This window comes from Sceloporus undulatus, chromosome 1 (assembly GCF_019175285.1).
Source record: "Sceloporus undulatus isolate JIND9_A2432 ecotype Alabama chromosome 1, SceUnd_v1.1, whole genome shotgun sequence".
In the NCBI taxonomy this organism is placed as follows: Eukaryota; Metazoa; Chordata; class Lepidosauria; order Squamata; family Phrynosomatidae; genus Sceloporus; species Sceloporus undulatus.
In genome coordinates, this window is record NC_056522.1 from 37656261 (window position 1) to 37678412 (window position 22152).

The 22152-nt window shown below is 39.3% G+C and overlaps 1 protein-coding gene and 1 long non-coding RNA gene across 4 annotated transcripts in view; one reads left to right on the plus strand and one right to left on the minus strand.

The window, feature by feature from the left end:
- Window positions 1–22152, plus strand: part of KCNK2 (potassium two pore domain channel subfamily K member 2) — a 125880-nt gene that overhangs the window by 66875 nt on the left and 36853 nt on the right. For 2 of the 3 annotated variants that reach the window (XM_042446131.1, XM_042446134.1), the window contains exons 4-5: window positions 7069–7250; window positions 10148–10334. In XM_042446131.1, coding sequence (XP_042302065.1) covers window positions 7069–7250; window positions 10148–10334 — 369 coding nt within the window. The remainder of the gene's footprint in view (window positions 1–7068; window positions 7251–10147; window positions 10335–22152) is intronic. The other variant, XM_042446132.1, reaches the window with a different exon arrangement.
- The window catches only part of LOC121919490, a 36957-nt gene continuing 20438 nt past the window's right edge, over window positions 5634–22152 (minus strand). Inside the window, exons 2-3 of the long non-coding RNA XR_006101487.1 lie at window positions 7570–7713; window positions 5634–6707 (exon numbers count right to left, since the gene is read on the minus strand). This is a non-coding gene — a long non-coding RNA (uncharacterized LOC121919490). The remainder of the gene's footprint in view (window positions 6708–7569; window positions 7714–22152) is intronic.

Below are 22152 nucleotides of genomic sequence, written 5' to 3' on the forward strand. Positions count from 1 at the left end.
GCGTAAGCTCAAATCCATGTAAGGCAAGCCCTTGTGTGGTGCAGGCACACTGTATTCTGGCCATGGATCTGGCCTGTTCCTACCCTGGAACTCACTTGATCCACTGTGGTAACAGGTGAATGTTCAGATGTCCGCCTGCCATTGTGCCGTGGAGCCACAGCTCCTCCAGTTCACCTGTCACTGCTACTACCATTCTCCGTATGCAAGTGCAGAAATGGGTTGCCTGGTTTCACCATGTGGCACCACCTTTTGACATCACAGGCCATCACTGGGATTTTCAAGGAGAATGGCAGAGGCAGTGACAGGTAAGGGGGCATGCAGTCCAATACACTACCAGCTGTAGCAGTGGAGTTTCTGGGAGTTTCTGGGAATGCAAACAGCTAGTTATTCTAAACTTGGCTAAGGGCTGGTTGGGCTGAATACATTGAAATGGCATCCTATCTACTGTACTTGATCCTGGCCTGGAGCTGCTGGTCTGTGCCATATGAACAGGATGATGCCAGACCAAGAGAGGGGTGAGGGATGGTCTTTTGACTTGTGTGTAAATTCAACCCTAAATTCAAAATACAAAAATTAGTTTGGACTCAATTCACTTAGCACAGGGGAAAGAACAGCATGGGACAGAATTTTGCCATTCTCTGTAGATCTAGTGGAAAGCAAACTGGTGCAACTTTTCCTAGCTTGTGTCTTCTTCCTCACTGATAACTTTTGTCATCTTGATCTTGATGTTGCTTGGCTTCACATGTCCCGATTTTCATCTATGAGATGTTGGAGAAGATGGATTCTCTAGTTTTGATACAAGCAAATTACATTGTCTGAAGAGAAATAGAGCTTCAGACATTTCTTATTGTTTCTGAGCGGTGAAGAAGTGCAGTCAAGGTTATTCTCGCTACTCTTGGAGTTAGCTATTGAAAAACATAACAGTGAATTCAATTCAGCATGAACAAAATGTTATGCCATAGGAATACTGTTATTTTTTAATATGGTGTCCCTTCTTAAACTCCATATTTTTCATGGTTTAATAGCTCAAATGCCTAAAGCTTGTAATTCTGTCTTATAAAATCTAGGCCTAAAAACAGTCGTTAGCTCCAATGAGAGCAGACTCATTGACTCAATGGAATTCACATAAGTGTTGACTCTAATGCATACTAACAATTGTAATTTGTCCATAGACTTTTCTATTTAATATTAGACTTTTGTAATATTTCCCCAAATGTTTGTTCTCAAATACAGTGCATCATGTTTTACATGGGCTTGGCATATGCAGCTTTCATAGAATCAAAGAATTGTAGAGTTGGAAGAGACCACAAGGGCTATCCAGTCCAACCCCCTGCCATGCAGGAAATCTCAATCAAAGCATCCCCGACAGATGGCCATCCAGCCTCTGCTTAAAGATCTCCAAGGAAGGAGACTCCACCACTCTCTGAGGGAGTGTGTTCCACTGTCAAACAGCCCTTACTGTCAGAAAGTTCCTCCTAATGTTGAGGTGGAATCTCTTTTCCTGCAGTTTGCATCCATTGTTCCACGTTCTAGTCTCTGGAGCAGCAGAAAACAAGTTTGCTTCCTCCTCAACATGACATCCCTTCAAATATTTAAACAGGGCATACACTGAAAGCCGCACCGGAAAAGCCCCTTGTGCACCTTGGAAGAGGTAATGGGGTGTGCACCCATGGCGCGTGCACACCATTGTGCTGCTGTGGGCGTGAGCCCCTTTACTTCTAATGGGGCTCCAGCACACGTGGATTTCCCCTTATGCGGAGGGATCCGGAACGGATCCCTGCATAAGGGGAGGGCCCACTGTAGCATATTATGGGATGACATCCCTAGTTCCACTTCCACTTTTAAAATTACAGAGATTACAGGCAAAAGCATCACCATAGAGACCTGGTACAGAATCTAAAAGACCAAGTCACAAATCACAAATGTTACTGGTACTTCTCTGATGCCATTAGGTGGCCTTGAGTGTTTGGGAGGCATTTTGGAGACCTGAAGTACTATACATGTGTGGTGTGTGGTGTGTGTATGCTAGATTTTGTGTGAACTTCTCCAATAGGTAAACAAAGATTGAAATGGCTTTCCATTTCTTGTAAGTCTGTCACAGTTTAAGTGTAGAGTTTTCTGGGCAAAATTACTTGAAAGCATATGAGGAACACTGATCTATCAGCATAGATTAGTGTTTGAGACCTGTTTGGGTCATCTGGTAACTTCTGAACTGGCACAGTATAATATCTCCTGAGAAGGAACATGAGTATGAACCAGATACAGATGATAACAAGCCAGATAGCAGGCTGTCAATGTGACACACCAGTCTCAGTGCTCAAGACTGGTTTTCTAAACCATGATTCAAGATCCATACCATCTTTTATTGAAGTCATTGACACATCCATATATTATATTTTATTAAAAGCTAGATTTAAGACCACACAGACCATGGCATAATAGCTTCATTGAACTTCTGGTGACATAAGTTGACATTCTGTCAACTATGTGTGAAGCTGGAAAGTTCTGTAGCACTTAAAACTGAAAATGAATCAGACACAGTAAGTTGCTTGGATTCTATTTTATTTTAAACCTTTCTTCAAGGTTAAATAACCAATTAATAGTCTTTTTAGCAACTTGAACAGAGTAATTATAGACAGCTTTCTCTCACTAAAATCGAAGTGTGATTCTAGGAAATTAAGTTAGACATGACAGCAGGATTTCTAGGAAAGATTTTTGCAAATGTACAGCCTGCTGTTTCTAGTTCTATACCCCCATATTTTACTTACTAATAGATTTTACAGATCAGGGTATCTTTGGTTGAAGTGCATGTGCATTTGCTCATAGCCTAAAAAAAAATATTCACATGCAAAATGCATGATTAACTATGCCATGGTATGCCATAAGATTTTGGATATAAATCAAAAGCAATGTAAGTTTTGATTTCATGTGTCCAAGGCTGAATCTGCACTGCAGAATAATACAGTTCGACACTGCTTTAACGCCCTGGCTCAGTGCGATGAAATCCTGGGATTTAGCCATCTCTGAGATATTTAGCCTTCTCTGCCAGAGTGATCTGGTGCCACAGCAAACTACAGATCCCAGGATCTCATAGGATGGAGTCATGACACTTAAAGTGGTGTCAAACTGCATAATTTCTGCAGTGCAGATGCAACCCAAGGGATTTTTGTGTTTCTAGAGAAGTAACATGCTCCATGCTCTCTCCCAAACCTTGATTTCCCAATATTGTACATTGTACACCTCCACATCATTTGCTGGCCATAGACAGACAAAGATTTGGGGTGATTTTTCACTGGAAAAAAGCCCATGAATGAAGGAAACCACAACCAAACATTACAGTTTAACTGTATATCCACAAATTCTTTACCCACATTTTAAGCATCCGTGGCTTGAAAATATTAAAAAATATATAAATTCCAAAACCCAAACTTGATTTTGCCACTTTATATAAGGGGCACAGTTTTATTATCCATTTTGTGTAATGGAACATCCATGGATTTTAGTATCCATGGGCGGGGGGGGGGGGGGGGGGGGGGGCAGGGGTGATCCTGGATCAAACCCAGTGGTTACCAAAGGTCTACTGTACCTGTTTTGGTCTGAAAATCAGCTGAAAATGTCAACTAGCCAAGTATGTGACATCACATCAAGTGCACCAGAAAGTGTTAACATAGCCTATTGGGGGAAGTCCACTGGAGGAGGGGGAAGGAATGTTCCTCCATGCATTTGCCCATCCCTCATTTAGCTAGAGATCAAATTACTTTTTTTAAGGTAGTGGAATATAAAGTTCAGCAGTATACTGACACATAGGTGCAGATGTCAGAAGAGAGGGAGGACAAAAGTTGCTAGCTTGGTGGTGGCACTGGTAATTTTCCAAGTTCATTCCCATGACCAATTAGTTTCTGGGGACAGAATTTCACTTGGGTGCCATTTGGTAGTTACTGTGCTACCATGCAAAGCTGTTGCGTAAAGAGGTACTGGATAGTAACTTGTACACATTCAGAAAAAGAAGACCTGCTTTTATAATCCCAGAGGATTCCAACTAGAAGGTACCCTTATAGAAGATGTGGGACAGAAAGAGAGGGAAATGTAAATGAATAGCACTATTTCACTTTTTGCATGAAATGGAAATGGACGTCCATAATGTATTTCACATGTGAAGAGATGAACATGTCTTTCTCTCCTTCCCACAAGACTCAGGAGTGTATATATGTGTAAGTACAAATCATGAATTATCTACATTTTGCCACATCTGTGTCTCATGTAAGACACCAGCCATAGTGTTCCTATGAACAAGGTGCAAACTAATCTCAGTTTAAAATACGATTTACTTTTTCAAAAAAGTAATGTATTGAAAACAAGATAATTTTATATTTTGTAACTGCAAGGGACGTTTCCATACCATGATTTCTGCAGCATGTGCCAAAGCAGAGCAGCATGATTATAGAATACTAAAATAGTACCAACAAGAGAGATATTACGTGCATGATGAGAAATACTGTGAAAGGGTGAAAATCATGATAAAAGTAGAACAGTGCTAAGCAGCAGATGAATTAAAACAAGGTAATTATGTGGCAGTGTTCTTTCTCAACTAAAAAAACCACTGGAATATTTGACTAATGTGGAAGAGATTTTCAAACTGTGTGACAGGTGTTCTCTGGGCATCTCATTATTTCATTCAAAATTATTATTGTCATGGTCTCCTTGGCCAGCTATATGTATCACTTATTCTAAATATTACTGATTGAGTATTCATTAAAGGCTATTCCCGACTTTATGTCCTTATTTTCATTCTCTTGATATTTTAATTCATATTTATTCTTTCTTATTCTGCATACAATATTCATATTAACAAGCAGATACACCACAGCTTGTATACAACTATGTCCATCTGCCAGTGGGACAGATTCTGTATCCCCCTGTAATTCTTCCCATGCATCCCCCAAATGCTTTGGAGAGCTGAAGACCCCTATGAAAGGGAAACTGGATCAGATTCACACTATAATAATAATAATAATAATAATAATAATAATAATATTATTTATTTGTATACCGCCCTCTGGCAAACCAATCCGGGCGGTTAACAACAGTAAAATATAAAATATGACAATTAAAAACACTTTATCCCTCCCCCCCTTAAGACAGTATTAAATAGTATAACATATTAAAAATACAATATCAAGGATAAAAACAGCAATTAAAACTAAAAACCCTGATATCCCTCTGTTGATCCTCAACCATCTCTAAGATGGGGCCACGGGAGGAATGAGGGAATCAGGGAACCTGGGAACCTGGGCCGGGATGGTTAATCTGGAAAGGCCTGCCGGAAGAGATCCTAAGCTCTGAACTTCCCTGTTAGCTTTGAAAGGTGATTAGAATGAACATAAATATATAGGTAAATTGTACAAGGTGTTCTTGAACATCATTACCACATGATCTGTGGAAAGATTTCTGATTCGGAGTTCCAGTTCACTTACTACTTATTTTAAACATTCTTTTTTTTTTTTTTTGATCTTTATTGAATTTAAACATTTATTTAAACATTCTTATGTTGCTTTTCAGTTGACAAGAATTACAGAAAGGCCAATGGGAAATTCTAATAGGTTGTTATAAAGGGTTAAAGTGGAGCATTTAAAGATGTTGGGATGATGATAGTTCACTTGTTATTCCTCTCCTCCTCATATAACATTTTGTTCTGATCATTTATGTGAGTGTGAGGAGGAGCTCAGTTCCAGCTTGTTGTATCAGCAGCAGATGATGACCCACCTTGCTAGTCTCTTCTTTCTCTCCTGCTCTCCAGGTAGTTGTTCTAATAACCCCTGCAAGGAGGTGGAGCAGCCATGTTCCAGCATGGTTTACCAGTAGAGGAAAACCATAATAATCTCACACAGTTGTCTTAATTAAATAGAGGCTCCCATGTTTTCTAAGCAATGCTTCTGCAAATAAGCTGTGTTATAGATTTATTATGGATCAAAGGTGAGAAGCTCTTTCAGGCCAAAGGCTGAATTCAATTTCAGATAGGTTCTTGGGGATGACATTCAAATGATGGGCGCAGAGCCTAAGGCAAAAGGGCGAAAACCAAAAAGTACTAGAATATTTTTAAACTCTTCATTTCCAGTAACTAAGCCTTTTTAGGGAAGGAAAAAATACTGAACAATGATGTTGTGAGGAAGGAGTATAGTACAATTTCCAAAGATATTGAATGGAGTTTTGATTTTTAGAGATTGCATTAATGCAACAAATGATAAGTAACAAACAAATAACACATGATAAATTTCAGTTGTTTTTCCAAATGCTAGATGCACACAAAACATAATTATAACCAGAGTTGTATTTTAAATTCTTTTCTTGTTGCTATGTTTTTGTTTGGACAGGGTGTATTCTTAAGGTAACTGCAGTTGTGCACTAGTTGGGCTGAACCCATATTAATATTCAGTGAAATTCCATTAGTATTGAAGCCAGTGGGCAGAACAGACATTTTCTCTTATTCTTCCCTTGCAAACCTTCAGTGCCATCACCTGCTCTCTATTGGAGAGTTGGGAGAGCCTCCAGAGCAACATGAAAATAGTGCTGAAGTCTGCAGATGGATGGAGGAATTGGAGGGAGCTATTCCCGCAACTCAGTGGGAGGCCTCTGCTGGGTCCTGGGTCCCTTTGCAAATGGAAGGAGACCTGTTTGCAGAGGAGCACATCTGGATTCAACCCTGTATACTGTGTAAAGAAAAGGTCATATTTTACAATAAATTGCAAACATGAATTCTTTGGTGATTATCAATGAGGATTTGATCCTGTTCAAAAGGACCAAATTCCCTTTAAAATGAATTGGATGCCTGCCTAAATTACCCACTTGGAACAGTTCTTTTCAGTGTTCTGTGTTAGAAAGACAGAATGGTTCTTTGCACCATACCGCATGTGCTGTTCAGTTTGAGGTGTGTATAGCAAAATAATTAGGGCAAGACCTCATATGAATGATTTTATGTGACATATACTCCTAGGGAGTATTTAAAAAGTGTCCTTATTTTCAGTACTAATTAGATTTGTAATTTAATGCCTTTAACTGATTTATCAACAGCTCAAGTTGTTTGTAATTTAGGATTTGGGAACATCTCACCACGTACAGAAGGTGGAAAGATATTCTGTATCATCTATGCCTTACTGGGAATTCCACTGTTTGGTTTTCTGTTGGCTGGAGTTGGAGATCAGCTAGGGACCATATTTGGGAAAGGAATCGCCAGAGTTGAAGACACATTTGTTGTGAGTATGCTGAAGATGTTTTCCTGAAATGTAAATAAATGTAAATATTTTAAAAAGATAACAAGATGTCTAGAATCTACATCAAAATAGTGCAACATAATTAACTATTTGTTATTACAAAAGATCCTTTGAAATGGTAAAAGTCAGCTATGTGTAAAATAGAGCTGAGATTTTGCCCTTGCCTTTCAGAAATAAACTAAATGTTCCATGTAAGGATGTGTAACTTACCCCTTTCATCTTCACCGTTCTCCTTTTGAACAAGCAACTTTGGGAAGAACATAGTAAAATGAAAATGAAATTGGGTGAGATTGTAACCTACCTCCCCTTTACAAGAGTTTCCAAGCTATTTTTTCCAGCAAACAGTTTGGGTTGAATTGTGTGGTACATAGGGCGGAGAACTAGAGATGGGGAAGTAGTTGAACATCTCTGCAACGTCTCTGTTTCACATTGTTGTATGCCAAAGCTGCTTTTAAAAAAAAAAATAAACAGTCATAAGATGAGTTATACTAATTTGTCTGCAGCATCTAGTTCAGCCTAAGTCGCTTGTAAACCCTTGATTCTTCTGTAATGCCTTTGCCAAAGGCGTTTTGTTTTGGAAGTTATAATAATACATTGCACAAGAAAGCATGAAGGAAAAGGAAGCTCAGTGAGAGGGCAACTTGCAAGCAATGCAAAGGAATCACTACACTTGCTTTAATAATAAGAGCAAGCCCAGGGCAATTATATGGGTTCACTTCAGTTCCAACCTTAACTACCAAAATAATAGGACAGCAAAGAACAATACTAATACATATGGAAAAACAAACTAAGAACAGATCTACAGATTACAAGTACTGGTAGTACATTACGATTCCTGGATCAAACACATAAATTGTGGAAGTCATAGACGCTAGCTAGTTCCTAAACAAATTGTAGTGGTTCTTACAAAAATCCATATATAAAATATACTAAATAGGTCTCTACCAAGTTATTGAGCCTCATATTTCATTTGAAATAAATTACATCATCACTTCTTTTGGCAATTTTTTTGTCAAAAACCTGGAGAGAAATACCTAGGATATAGCTTTGTACATACAAGCTGACCATATGTATTTATTTGCTGTCTGTAGAAAACAGGTGTCTGAGCAGCAAATGCAGGAAAATCTTCTGACCGTGAAATGATGTATGAAAAAAATGACTTGAGAATCTGGGTCTTTTAGTCATAGTCTCCACAAGTGTAGCCAAGTTCACCATACATTGAGATCCAAGTGGCATGAATTTCGTTTAAAAACACATACCTGTGTGCAGGTATCAAAGATACATCTAATATAGATTTAGCATGCAGTATTACATCTAGTCACAACAGGAACACTGCCCCATCACATACCACAAAGAACTACTGTCTATTATATTGCCAGCTTTTGGGCAAAATGGCCAATTTCTTTCTCAAAAAGATACAGAGGTGTCCAATATGCCTGAAACATTTGCTCCCCCCCCCCCTCAGTCAAGCAAGGTTTTAGATATTGAAGTTGGGGCATTTTTCATTGGTTGATTTGTACAAAACTATTGAATTCTCTATTCTACTCAGTTCTACCTTTACTGGCATCGAGCTTGTGCTTTCTGGCAATCATCTATAAACTCTACTTGTTCTCAATTTCCTCAAGAATGCAGTTAGTACTGTAATTCCAACATATCAGTAGTGGCTGGAGTACTCGGAGCTAGGGATGTATACATTCACAGTCACTAATTAGTATAGTTTTCTCTCTATTGTGGGAAAAAATGAATATTTCTGTGCAGTATTCTCCCCATATTGAGCATCCCAAAATATTCTGGAGGATTTCCCCATGCAGAGAATATGAGGGGTTTGCTTTTTAAAACAAAACAAAAAACATGCATTTTTCTTCTCAGAAAAATTCTCCAGAATATTTTGGGACATTTGAATACTGGGAGGAAAAACTAAACTATCCAAAAGGCTCCCTGCTCTCTTCCTCTCCCATACAGGGTTTCCTAACTGTTAGTAAACCCATTTTAACCAAGAAATGTGTAAAAGACAATGGCTGCATCTACACTGCAGAGACAATCCAATTTGACACCACTTTAACTGCTGTGGCTCAATGCTATACTACTAGAGCTCTCTGACAAAGAAGTAAAGTAGTTGATACAGGATTCTAGCCAGAATTTTTTGTTGATAAGAAATCATATACCATACCAGTAAGAGCCCTTCTATTTTTTACCTGGATAGATGAAGATAATTCACCTAAAAAAGGGGTGCCAAACAGTTTGACTACAAAATCACCCACAGAAGGGAATTTGAATTAACCCATGACCAGCAAGCTGTTCTGTGAGTCAAAAAGTATGTCCTGTGATATAAACTGACATTTGGAAAACTGACTCCACCCTCAGAAAATGACAATTGCATTGTCATAAGCTACAACTGTGGACAGGAGCTTTGTAAGGCCTTACATCCCAGTCCTTTCCTCCCCTCACTACAGAGATCTATCTGACCTTAAGAAATTTGTTAGTCATTAAAATATTCCTATAAATTTTTGTAGACCTGCTAGGGACAGTTCATTTACTATAACCATGGCACATCTTTGGAGTGAATTTTCAAGAGTGGACCACTTGCCAATATAGTCATATATTAGCATTTAGGCACATAGTAAAAATGGTTTGCTTTGTACTTTTCAAATAGTTTCAGTTCATTCTGCTATCTTATTGTTTTGTTTGTACAGTTTTGTTACATAGTGTCTTTTGATACTCTAGTACATAGTTTCAGTTGCATTAAGCTGATTTTAGTAAATCAGCGAACACATTTTACACATATGCTTACACCTATATGAAAATGCAGTGGTTCTAATAATGACTTCTTTCTTCTCCTTTTCTACCCCCTTTTCCACTTGCTTCTTTTTTCTCCCTAGAAATGGAATGTGAGTCAGACAAAGATTCGCATCATATCAACAATAATATTCATATTGTTTGGCTGTGTGCTGTTTGTTGCTCTTCCTGCAGTCATATTCAAGCACATAGAAGGCTGGAATACACTAGATGCCATTTATTTTGTAGTTATCACCTTAACAACAATTGGATTTGGAGACTATGTTGCAGGTAAGATTTTACCAAGGTCTGCTGTCAGAATTTTGGTATATGCAGAGATGTACGGCAAAATTTGTTCAGGGGGATTTGCCATTGCCTTCCATTCAGGCTGAGAGAGTGTGACTGTCCAAATTCACCCAGTGGATTTCCATGGCTGAACCAAAATTTCATCCCTGGTTTTCAGAGTCACAGTCTAATGCTCAAGCCAGTACACCAGTTTGGCTCCCACCAGCGCTTACTGAGTATTCTCACTAGAAGAAAGTAGTATTGCTTCATATATCATGGATTTAAGAGAGTACACCAGATGCATACATGGGTTACATAGGCACCCCATGGACACACACCACTATCACTGGAAAATCGAACACTGTAGGTGCACACTGGTGAGCCATAGCTTTTTCAAACAAATGACATATAAAGATGATAGACTAGAAAAACTAGAAAATAGTATTTTGAATTCTAAGTGCCAGAAGATTTTTCTTTCTTTTTAAAAAAGGAATAAAAAATGTTTAAGATGCATCTTCCTGCAGGAATACATTTTTGAAAGGAACACATAGAAAATGTTTGAGGTCCAGTCCTATGCATAGATAAACAGAAAGGCAAATTTCTAGGTTTTAGCATCAGATTTGGTATGTGTATGTGTGTGACTGAGAGAGATAGCCAGACAACATGTAAACACAACCTGAATAGTCTCTACAGTCTGGAAGAAATTAGCTCAACCATGGTGTGTTGTTTGAACCAGGTCAGAAATTATACCCCTGTCTAACAATCTTTGGTTTGCTAGAATGGAAATGACTAATAAACTCACTCAAGTGTTCCCTTCTCACCTTCCACAAAAGCAAAATTTTCTTGCTGAATAAACCAGAGTTTTCTGTGACATCCAAACTGAAAGGCTAGTTGAAGCGCTCCCTAGACAACAGGATCAAATCATGGTCTGCAGTCCTGGTTTGCAGGGACTGAGTAAACCATAGTTTCTCTCTTCAAATGTGATGGTACATTATGATTAAACCAGGATATTCTGATCTGGAACTGAGAGAGAGAAGGAAAATGAGGAAGGCTTGTTGTTGTTTGTGACCACTATAAAAATCATAATTTCATGTATTGCAAATGTTGAACAGGGTCTCTATTTTCCACACAAAGATAATTGCAATGTAGGAAAGATAGGTGGGATCAAAACTGCAGCTTCAATCTATACAAGGATCATCTTCATGTAGTAGTGGAAGACAGTCAGAAAAAAGGCAAGGCAGACTTCTCTTACAGAGAAATTCTGGAATTTGGGCATTGCCGTGGAATAGGCCCTCTCCCTAGTTATATCAACTATGAGTTGGAGACATGCAGAAGATTAAATTATCTTCTGATGATTTTAGTTGTTGAGAAATTTCATATGAGGAGTAATGTAAAATGCATTTGAAGTACTGGCATTTGAAAATATCAGGTAGTACCAACTGTATGAATGTTAGTTATTTTGCAAAATAATATTTATTTATAACCCAAATTTTTCTCAAAACTGGATGACATGTTTGTATCCTTCTTCAAGGTATTGATATCATTTCTACTTTATCCCTGGCCTTTAACTTTGCAAAAATTAAGTCTCTGAAAGTACTGAGTCAAAAACTAGAGAATCCTTATAAAGATATAAGTGTCAGAAGAATTTACACCTAGAAAGATAAATGAAATAATAAGAGAACCCTGCACCTTTATTAGAAATATTAGTTTAAGCCATGAGAAACTTTATGAAATAACAGTGGAGTAGAAAGGGGAGGAAAGAAAAATGACAATAGGAGGTTATTAAGTTATATGGACATATTTCTACTCAATAGGTTTTTTAAAAGCACATTTTTATTTCTTATGTGTCCTGTTTATTGCTGAAAAATGTTACATGAAGTATAACAAAGGCCTGGTACACACCATCAGGAAGCGGTGTCCTGGCGGCGATAGAAGGGCTCAGGACCGTGCACCAACGACACGCTCCCGAGCTCTATGACATGCGGGCGGCACCATTATACAGCAACAGCACCCACACGGGGGATCTGTAGATGATGTGTGGGTGTCTGTGCACCCACATGTCTCTTACAGGAAGCAGCGCAATGCAGTCCTTAATCACACTGCAAAAAGGAGCAGCTCTAGGTGGCTCCTTTTTTGCTGTGCAGCGTTCCTACGCCAGTTGGTTGCTGCGGCAAGATTGCGCAGCAAAGAAGGGCAGCATGTCCTCACTTGTGTGTACAGCCCCAAAGAAAAGGTTGCTGCTGCTGCTAACTGCTTTTGAGACTACTATGGCAACCCTGTGGATAAGACATCTCCAAGACCCCTTATCCTCCACTGCTCTGTTTGGGTCCTGCAAATTCAGGCCCATGACCTCCCTGATTAAGTCTATCCATCTGGCATGTGGTCTTCCTCTGTTTCTGTTGCCTTCTGCCTTCCCTAAAATTATCATCTTTTCAAGTGAGCCATGATTTCTCATGATGTGGCTAAAGTACGATAACCTCAGTTTTGTCATCTTTGCTTCCAGGGAGAGTTGGAATTTGACCTTTTCAAGGACCCATTGTTAGTCTTTCTGGCCCACAGTACCCTCAGCACTTTTCTCTTATCAAATTTGCAGATGACACCAAATTAGGAGGAATAGCTAATACTCCAGAGGACAGGATCAAAATTCAAAATGACCTGAATAGACTAGAAAGCTGGGCCACAGCTAACAAAATGAACTTCAACAGGGAGAAATGTAAGGTACTGCACTTAGGGCGGAAAAATGAAATGCACAGATATAGGATGGGGGACACCTGGCTTAAGAAGACAACATGTGAAAGGGATCTGGGAGTCCAAGTAGACCACAAGTTGAACATGAGTCAACAGTGTGATGCGGCAGCTAACAAGGCCAATGCGATTTTAGGCTGCATGAATAGAAATATAGTGTCTAGATCAAGGGAAGTAATAGTGCCACTATATTCTGCTTTGGTCAGGCCCCACCTGGAATATTGTGTCCAGTTCTGGGCACCACAATTCAAAAAGGACATTGAGAAACTGGAGCACGTCCAAAGGAGGGTGACTAAAATGGTGAAGGGTCTGGAAACCATGCCCTATGAGGAATGCCTTAGGGAGCTGGGAATGTTTAGCCTGGAGAAGAGAACGTTAAGAGGTGATATGATAGCCCTGTTTAAATATTTGAAGGGATGTCATATTGAGGAGGGAGCAAGCTTGTTTTCTGCTGTTCCAGAGACTAGGACCCAGAGCAATGGATTCAAGCTGCAGGAAAAGAGATTCCACCTCAACATTAGGAGGAACTTCCTGACAGTAAGAGCTGTTCGACAGTGGAACACACTCCCTCGGAGTGTAGTGGAGTCTCCCTCCTTGGAGGTCTTCAAACGGAGGCTGGATGGCCATCTGTCGGGGATGCTTTGATCTGGATTTCCTGCATGGCAGGGGGTTGGACTGGATGGCCCTTGCGGTCTCTTCCAGTTCTATGATTCTATGATTCTCCAGCACTAAATGTGTAATGAGTTTATTTTCTTTCTGCCAGCTTTCTTCATTGTCCAGCTCTCGCACATGTACATGGTGAAGGGGAATACAGTGGCTTGGATGATTCTGACTTTAGTGCTCTGCTGTATGTTATTACACTTTAGGATCTTCTCTAGTTGTTTCATGACTGCCCTTCCTTTTCCTAGTGTTCTTATCTCTTTGCTGCAATCCCCATTCTTATCAATGTATGAAGATTTTAACTATTTTGATTTCTCCATTATCTAGGTTGAACTTGTGTACTGTAGATCTTCCATGGTCATTATTTTTGCTTTCTTTATGTTCAGCAGTACGCTTGCCTTTGCACTTTCTTCATTGATCTTCCTTAGTAAATGTTCCAAGTCTGTGATTTTTCTGCTAGTAGTATGATGTCATCCACATATTTTAGATTGTTGATGTTCCCTGCCTTCTAGCTTCACATATGAAAATGTTAACACCTTTTTAAAGTCTTCTTTCTACACCTTTGACCTGCAAAGACATTATATATGTTTGCAGGTGATGCTGAGACTTCTTCCAGCAGGTCTTTCTGCCAATTGGTAATAACTCTTTAGTCTTAGAGAGTGTAAACATGGTTTGGGAGTGGGTGACTAATGAGATTAGCGAAAAGAAAACTAACAAAAAAAAAACCCCAACACACCCAGCACAAACGCAGAATTGGAATGAAGGGACCAATTGTTTGTCCTGTTTATTGAACTGAATGTCGCCATCATGGGACTCTGTGTTTTTGAGTCCCTTCCCCCATATCTTTAAAACTTTACTAATTGATATATGTGGTGGCAAAGTGGTTAAGATGCCAATTCTGATGATTGGAAGGTTGGCAGTTTGAGACCCAAGGTATCCAGCACCTCTGCCTATACTGTTATTCTGGATCAATTTGAGTTGGTTAGTACCGAGGATGTGGACAAGCTTGGTTGTGTGAAAAAGACAACTTGCTTTCTCGATCCTTGCCTCTCTTGGCTGGCCATACAGGAGGGTGACACCACCAGGTTATTATTGAAGAACATAATCAATGCATCTTTTAGGGAAGGCTACCTCCCACCCTGCCTTAAGGAGGCAGTGGTTAAACCACTTTTAAGGAAGCCTTCCCTTGACCCCCCCCCCTGGACTGAAGCATTTATAGGCCTGTTTCATTGTTACCATTTTTAGGCAAGGTAATTGAGAGGGCAGTTCAACGCCAAGCAGTCTTGAAAGAAATGAATTTTCTAGATGCATTTCAAACCAGATTTAGGGCGGGCAACGGAGTTGAGACAGCTTAGTCGCCTTAGTCGATGATCTCCATCTAGGTATCGACAGAGGAAGTGTGACCCTGCTGATGCTCTTGGACCTCTCAGCAGCCTTCAATACAATTGACCATGGTATCCTTCTGGAATGCCTGAGAGAGCTGGGAATTGGAGGCTCTGCTTTGCAGTGATTCCAGTCCTACCTCTTTCAGGTAGATTCCAGATGGTGTCACTTGGGGACAGTTATTCGACCAAGAGGGAGCTTAGGTCAGGTGTACCTCAAGGTGCGATTCTGTCCCCAATGATGTTCAACATTTACATGAAGCCACTGGGTGAGATCATCCGGAGACATGGGGCGGGGTGTTATCAGTACGCTGATGACACCCAAATATATTTCTCTGTGTCTCAGACTGACGCAGTGACTAAGGATGGCATTCCTCCTCTGAATGCCTGTCTTAATGCGGTAATGGATGAGGGAAAACAAACTCAAGTTGAATCCAGGTAAGACGGAGGTACTTGCAATAGGACTCCCAGTCCAGGAATGGAGTTGTGCCAGCCAGATCTGGATGGGGTCACACTTCCCCTGAAGGATTCTGTTCGCAGTCTGGGGGTGCTCCTAGACTCGTCTCTCCATCTGACAGCACAGGTGGATGCAACGGTCAGGAGCGCTTGCTATCAGCTTTGGCTGAAATGCCAGCTGTGCCCCTTCCTAGAGCAGGAAGACCTTGAAACATAGGTACATGTGCTGGTAACTTCTCAGCTCAACTTTTGTAACGCGCTCTACATGGGGCTACCTTTGTGTCAAGTTTAGAAACTTCAATTGGTACAGAATATGGCAGCCAGGCTGGTTACTGGCACACCTAGATCTGCCTACATCATACTAATTTTAAAATCCCTTCACTGGCTGCCTATTAGCTTCTGGGCAAGATACAAAGTATTGGTTTAACTTTTAAAGCCCTACGTGGCCTGGGTCCTGACTTCTTGCGGGAGCGCCTTCTCCCATATCAACCTCCGCACTCTCTGCTCCGCTGGGAAGAATCTGCTTCAACTGAAGAGGACTAGACTATCTGCAGTGACCCAGCAGCTGCTCCTAGATTTTGGAATGACCTGCAGGACGAGGTCCGCCAGATCACCACCTTGGAAACCTTTAAGAAGGCTATTAAGATGGATCTCTTCCTGCAGGCTTTTCCAGACTAGAACATCCTTGCTGACCTGCCTCCCCCCTCCTTTTTCTCCCATTACCCCCCATCTTTATCTTTATTCTACCCAGACTCTGCTTGAGACTCATTTTATTTTAATCGTTATTGTATATTAATGTTTTTAACGTCTTTTCTTGGTTTAATCTCCTTTAAGCATTTAATTAAGTTTTTATGACTGGGGGAAGGGATGGGGATCTTGGAATTTTTAATGTACAGTATTCTCTTTTAACTGTATTTTGCTTTACTGTTGTAATCTGCTTGGATTCCTAGAGATTAAGCGGAATATAAATTATTATTATTATTATTATTATTATTATTATTATTATTATTTGAAGAACAGAATCCATTCAATAAAATGTTTATGGTAAATAGCCATATTTGTCACTTGTCTTAAAGTTGGGTTTTTTTTTGGGGGGGGGGGTATTTTCAAGTCATGGATGGTTGGCTCTGTGGATAGGGAGAGCTAACTATTCCAAATATGCATCTACATAATGCTAATCCATGTGCAATGTGTACCTTTTCAATGGTCAGATATTTCATATGTTTCAACTGTGATCTTTGGCATTCAAATTGCCTTCTGCCCACTTAAAATAACCATATTGTAAATATTTTTAGTCCATACTAGTAAGAAAAATGTTGCTTTTAAAAAAAATTGTTGAAAATTATATTGTATCATGAAATTGTATATTGAAAATGAATGGGTTGGGAGAAATAGCTTAAGAATCAGTTTGTAATGTCTCCTGAAAAATTAGAATCCTATAGGTCTAAATTCTCTTCCACCAGTTGGAAGAGAAGTAATTGCTTTAAACATTTTTTTTTAAAAAAAACAGCAAATTGCTCTGTGAAGGTGAAAAGTTAGAAAGCTTTTCCATGTACATTTTTCATCTTCATGATGACAGAAACCATGCTAAATATAGAATCAGAGCTTGAAAACTGGTTCCATGGGAATAGATTATGAGCAGATTAAAAATAGGAAAACAGGAAAATACTACAGAACTGTAGTGAAGTCCTGCTGATATGACTAATCCTGATAAGCTAAGTTGGGAAAGCATAGTACAGTTTTGTGTTTTGATATAGGAGGCTACAGTTCATATCCCAGCTAAGCCATGAAGCTCTTTTGGTAGATGTTGGCAAGTTATTATCTTAGCCTGATCTGATTTGTAAGATAAGCACAAGAAAAATAAAATAAAGAATTTGCTCAATAAAAAGGGACTGTGGCCAAAATTACAAGAGTGGCATAATGCACATCCCTGAATGGAGAGTTACACATAAATATTGCTGGTTAGCAACATTGTGTAACGGAATCATATACTGTACCCATTGGAGCTTTGTTCCAGGACCCCCAGTGGGTACCAAAATCTGTGGATGTTCAGGTGGTGTCATAAAATGGTGTCCTTTATATAAAATGGCAAAATCAAGGTTTGCTTGTCTTTTTTTCAGGGAGAGAGGGGATATTTTCAAGCCATGGATGATTGGAAGTGTGGCTAGGGAGGGCCAACTATACCAAATATGCATTTACATAATGCTCAATGCACATCCATGTGCAGTATGTACTTTCATGCATGTTGGCACTATATTTAAACTTTACTTTTGCAACCTTAAATTGAATGTGAATGTTTCACACCATTGACAATGTTAACAAATATTTCCATACTGCAGCAGCATGCATGAGACAGGATCAGGTTTCAGGCCATAATAATGAATAATAATAGATGTTATATATCAAAGTTTTGTAGAAAATGGGTAAACAGATGAGTTGTAGCCCTCTTGAGCAGTAGATAAGTATTTTAAAAAATCAGTATTAAAGAGAACGTGGGGAACGAAAAAAGAGAAAATGTGACAGAAATAGGACTGGAAAATATATTAGAATATATTTGAAAAATGGTTGAAATACATTTTTTTTCATATTGAGAAACCTTGACAAGAAGAAGGACTGGAGCGCAGCTTTGGTGCGGCTTCTGGCCTCTTAAGATGTGTGTGTCATTTAAATCACATACCTCCAAAGTGATCCAAAGCAGCTTTATTACGGCCTGTCTGTTCAGGCCTTTCACACACATTTTCTGCACAGAAAACAGTAAATATTTTTTCTGCATAGAAAATGCTGTTTTCTGCACAAAACAGCCGTACACAAATTTGGACAGAAGTCTCAAATTGCAAATAACATTCAGAAACTTTGGTGCTTTTTTAAAAAAACTTTCTCACAGTAGGAAGAAAATTGCTAAAATTACTCATTCTTTCAAGAAAAAACCTGGTGAAGAATTCCATCCCTAGACACACAAATCCATGTGTGAGCCAGGCAAAGGCATTAGGCATAAAGTAAAGGTCAAATCAAATTGTTGATTTAGAGGAATCCTGCCCCGAGCTAAAGCTATAGCTTATTCCAGGCTTAATGGGAAACTTTCACAGTGTAGCATATCCATGCGGTCATCGGAACTAGCAGTGAAGATTTCTTATGACACATCCAGAGTGGCCGTGTAATTTAGTGGGAGTTATAGTTGTAGTCATTTGGATTCCCCCATATCTATACTATGCCTTCCTGTCCGAGTCATGCAGATTGGAGGAAGTGCTAAACTCTGCTAAACCAGAAACAAATCAGGGTCACATTCCCTGTACAGTATATTTAAGATACAACTAGATGAAGGAGAAGAAACATTGATTGTGCTTGTCAACTGCATAAGTTGATTTCACCTTATGACAACCCTATGAATGAGCAACCTCCAAGCAACCCTATCTGCAGCAACTCTGCTGAGATGTTTCAGACTCAGAGCTGTGGCTTCCTTGATTGAGTCTATCCACATGCATTGAGGTTTTCCTCTTTTCCCACTGCCCTTGTATTGTACCCAGGATGATTGTCTTTTCTAGTGAGTGATGCCTTCCCATGATATGGCTGAAGTACAACAGACTCAGTTTAGTTATTTTTGATTTAGATTTCATTTTCTCTGTCGTTGTTGTGTGCCTTCAAATAATTTCCAGCTTATGGTGAACTCTGGCCTCCAGAGTCATAGTGCAACGCTCAAACAACTACACCACACTGGCTCTAGCACCTACTTATTTGTCTTTTTAGTAGTCCATGGTATTTGTAAAACATTTCTCTAGCACCACCTTTCAGATGAGCTGATTTTCTTCCTGTCACTCTTCTTCACTGTCCAGCTTTCATAAGCATGCATATAAATTGGAAAGATGATGGCATGTACAATCCTAACTTTCCCCAAGTCATGCTTGTCACATTTCATGTTCATATAATGTTTGCACTTTTCTTTCACTTCTGAGCATGTCAGCAGCTAAACATCCTTTTGGCCTGAGTCCATTAACCACAGATAATTCATAGCTGTCCTCTGCTGTAACCCGTTTAGCTTGTTGAGTGCCACCTGACCTGTAAGTTTCATATTGTTTCATTTTGGATTGACTAATCATAGGGTTTTCATGGTGAGAGATATTCAAAAAGAAGTTTACCATAGCTAACAAGTGTTAGCTATAGTGCTACTGCTTTTGTCTCTGGGAGATCCTACATCAATGTCACCCCCCCCCCCCCATACATACACTACTACTGCTGCCCAGTAGTTTAATGGCACATTTAGTCCAGCTCCTCAGCAAAAAACAACAACAAACAAACAAAAAAAACCCTGTCTAGTATGGTAGATCCTTCTATCATCATCATCATCATCATCATCATCATCATCATCATCATCCTACTGTCATCAGCATGGTCCCTGGTCTCACAGGGGCATGCAATCCCACCACTGTGGTCACGAAGTGTCATTGGTGTGCAACTACCAAACAACCATTACAAGCCAATAAATATTAAAATAGAAAGCACTGACATTTAGAATAATTTGGATGGTCTGGAGGAGTCCTTAGATTCTGAGCTGGCCTTTTCCGCATAGACTATTGGACTCTCCTGTATTGAAAAAAAATAGGCCATTTTGTTTGAGATGTGACCTTGCCTAACAGCAAGACCTTCATTGTTATTCTAGTTTATTTATCTGTTCTTGTGGTCTACTTCTCATCCTGTATATATCTTCTTTGGTTTTCTCTAAGGACCTCTAATGACTGGCTTTTTTCTTTGGCTCTGATTCCCTGGCTCAACTGTTGATTCCAGTTTTTGGTTCACCACTGTCTGTTGCTCAGACCTTATAAGTTTTCAGTCTTCTCTCTATATAGGATATCAGGAAATTGCTGTGCTCATCCATAATTGCAGAACAGTTCTTTTCTATTTCTTAAACTACTAATGATGCCAACCACAGATAAATATTGTTTCTAATTTTTGTTTTACAACTTGAGCCTCCTGTGGTTGATATGGACATTGCTATTCTACTTTAAATGTTTAGTCTCTATTTTTTAGTCTTAAATCCAGAAAGAGCAATCTTATCAAATTTAGAATTGTTGTTTAAAATTCTAGAATCTAGAACCCTAAACTTTCTGAGGAATTTATAGGTAGCCCTATAGTTTCACCTTAGAAAAACAACATTGTGACATAGATGATTAAAAAACAAAAACAAAATAGAGGATCTTTTTGCTTGAGTAATGTTGTAAAGAGCACTGAATTAAAAATCATTACAGCCATTCCTGAATCTAGAATTAGACTGTGCCAAAAGCCTAGAAGAAGTAACTAGGCTTTAATCATGGTAGGGGTGAAAGATTTAACAGCAGAGTATGTCCCATTCATCATCTGAAAGTTTGCTGCCAATCATTGTGTTTATATGCCTCTGCATTAAACAGCTTCTGCAGTGCTTATGTTCAGTATATTGGTGTTGATTATAAGACTGCCAGCTGGCTGTAGACCACAGCAGTGGCCCAAGAATGTTAAGAGGAAGACTTAAACAATTTCACTAATGCATTGGAGTCAATGAAATTGTTTAGCTTGTAACTAAAAGCAACATAAAACACTCATGACACATTTAGCCTCATGTAACCTCAAAATTCCTGGGACCTGAAGTGCCTTTGTCACTGCAGTCAGCTTTGTCTACCACTAGGTGACATTGCTTAACTTAGAAAATATGGAGGTGTGAGCAGACAGACATCAATCAAAAGTACAAGATCAGAGATTAGACTCTTTAACGTCTTAATCATAATCATCATTCTGCAAGTCTTGATAGAAGGTTGACTCTGTGAATGTGAGTAATCTGAAGTACAGTAGGAAAATGTGACTTACCCTTAACTCTGCACTGGATCGTTGAGAACATTTGACAAGACCTTTTAACTGTCCTTAGTACAGCCTATTTTTTAAAGGTATGACATCCCCACCTACAATCTTTTATTCACTTTCTCCTTCAGTAACCTTTCATTTTCAAAACCACATAGGTTGCCTGTACTCATTCATGTACATCTCATCCTCACCTTTCTAAATTACTTTTCATTCCTCCCTGCAATGGCGCTTGGCTGTTCTTTGCTGCCCTTATTGCATTATGTCCTGTATTGTTTGTCAAATTCGTCTTGCTACTCTCAACTTGTAATTAAGGACAGTACTACTTCCCAGAGCTGTGCAGTAATAAAACATGCTCAGTGCTTGGTGTGACAATTTGTCTTCTTATCACTGACCATAAATGCATCAGTCACAACCCTACTTGAACAAAGAAAATAAACAAAGGACCTAAAGACTGCCATTTAAAAATGAAATCACCACAATGGCTTCTGTATTCAAAAGTGGCAGCAATTTCACTTTCAGGCAAAATTGATCTGCTGCTTTTAACATGCTAGGCAAGGGGTGAGTAACTTGTGATCCCTCAGGTGTTGTTCGACTCCAACACCCATCATTTCTCACACGACCTTAAAGAAAATATTGCTGTTATATCATGCTGTACTTTTGAGCCACATTATGTAACAGATTGCAGTGATTTCACAGAAGTGTCAGGCATGTACATTAATACTTACCAGTGTTTCTCAGCTCTTTACAGTGTAAGA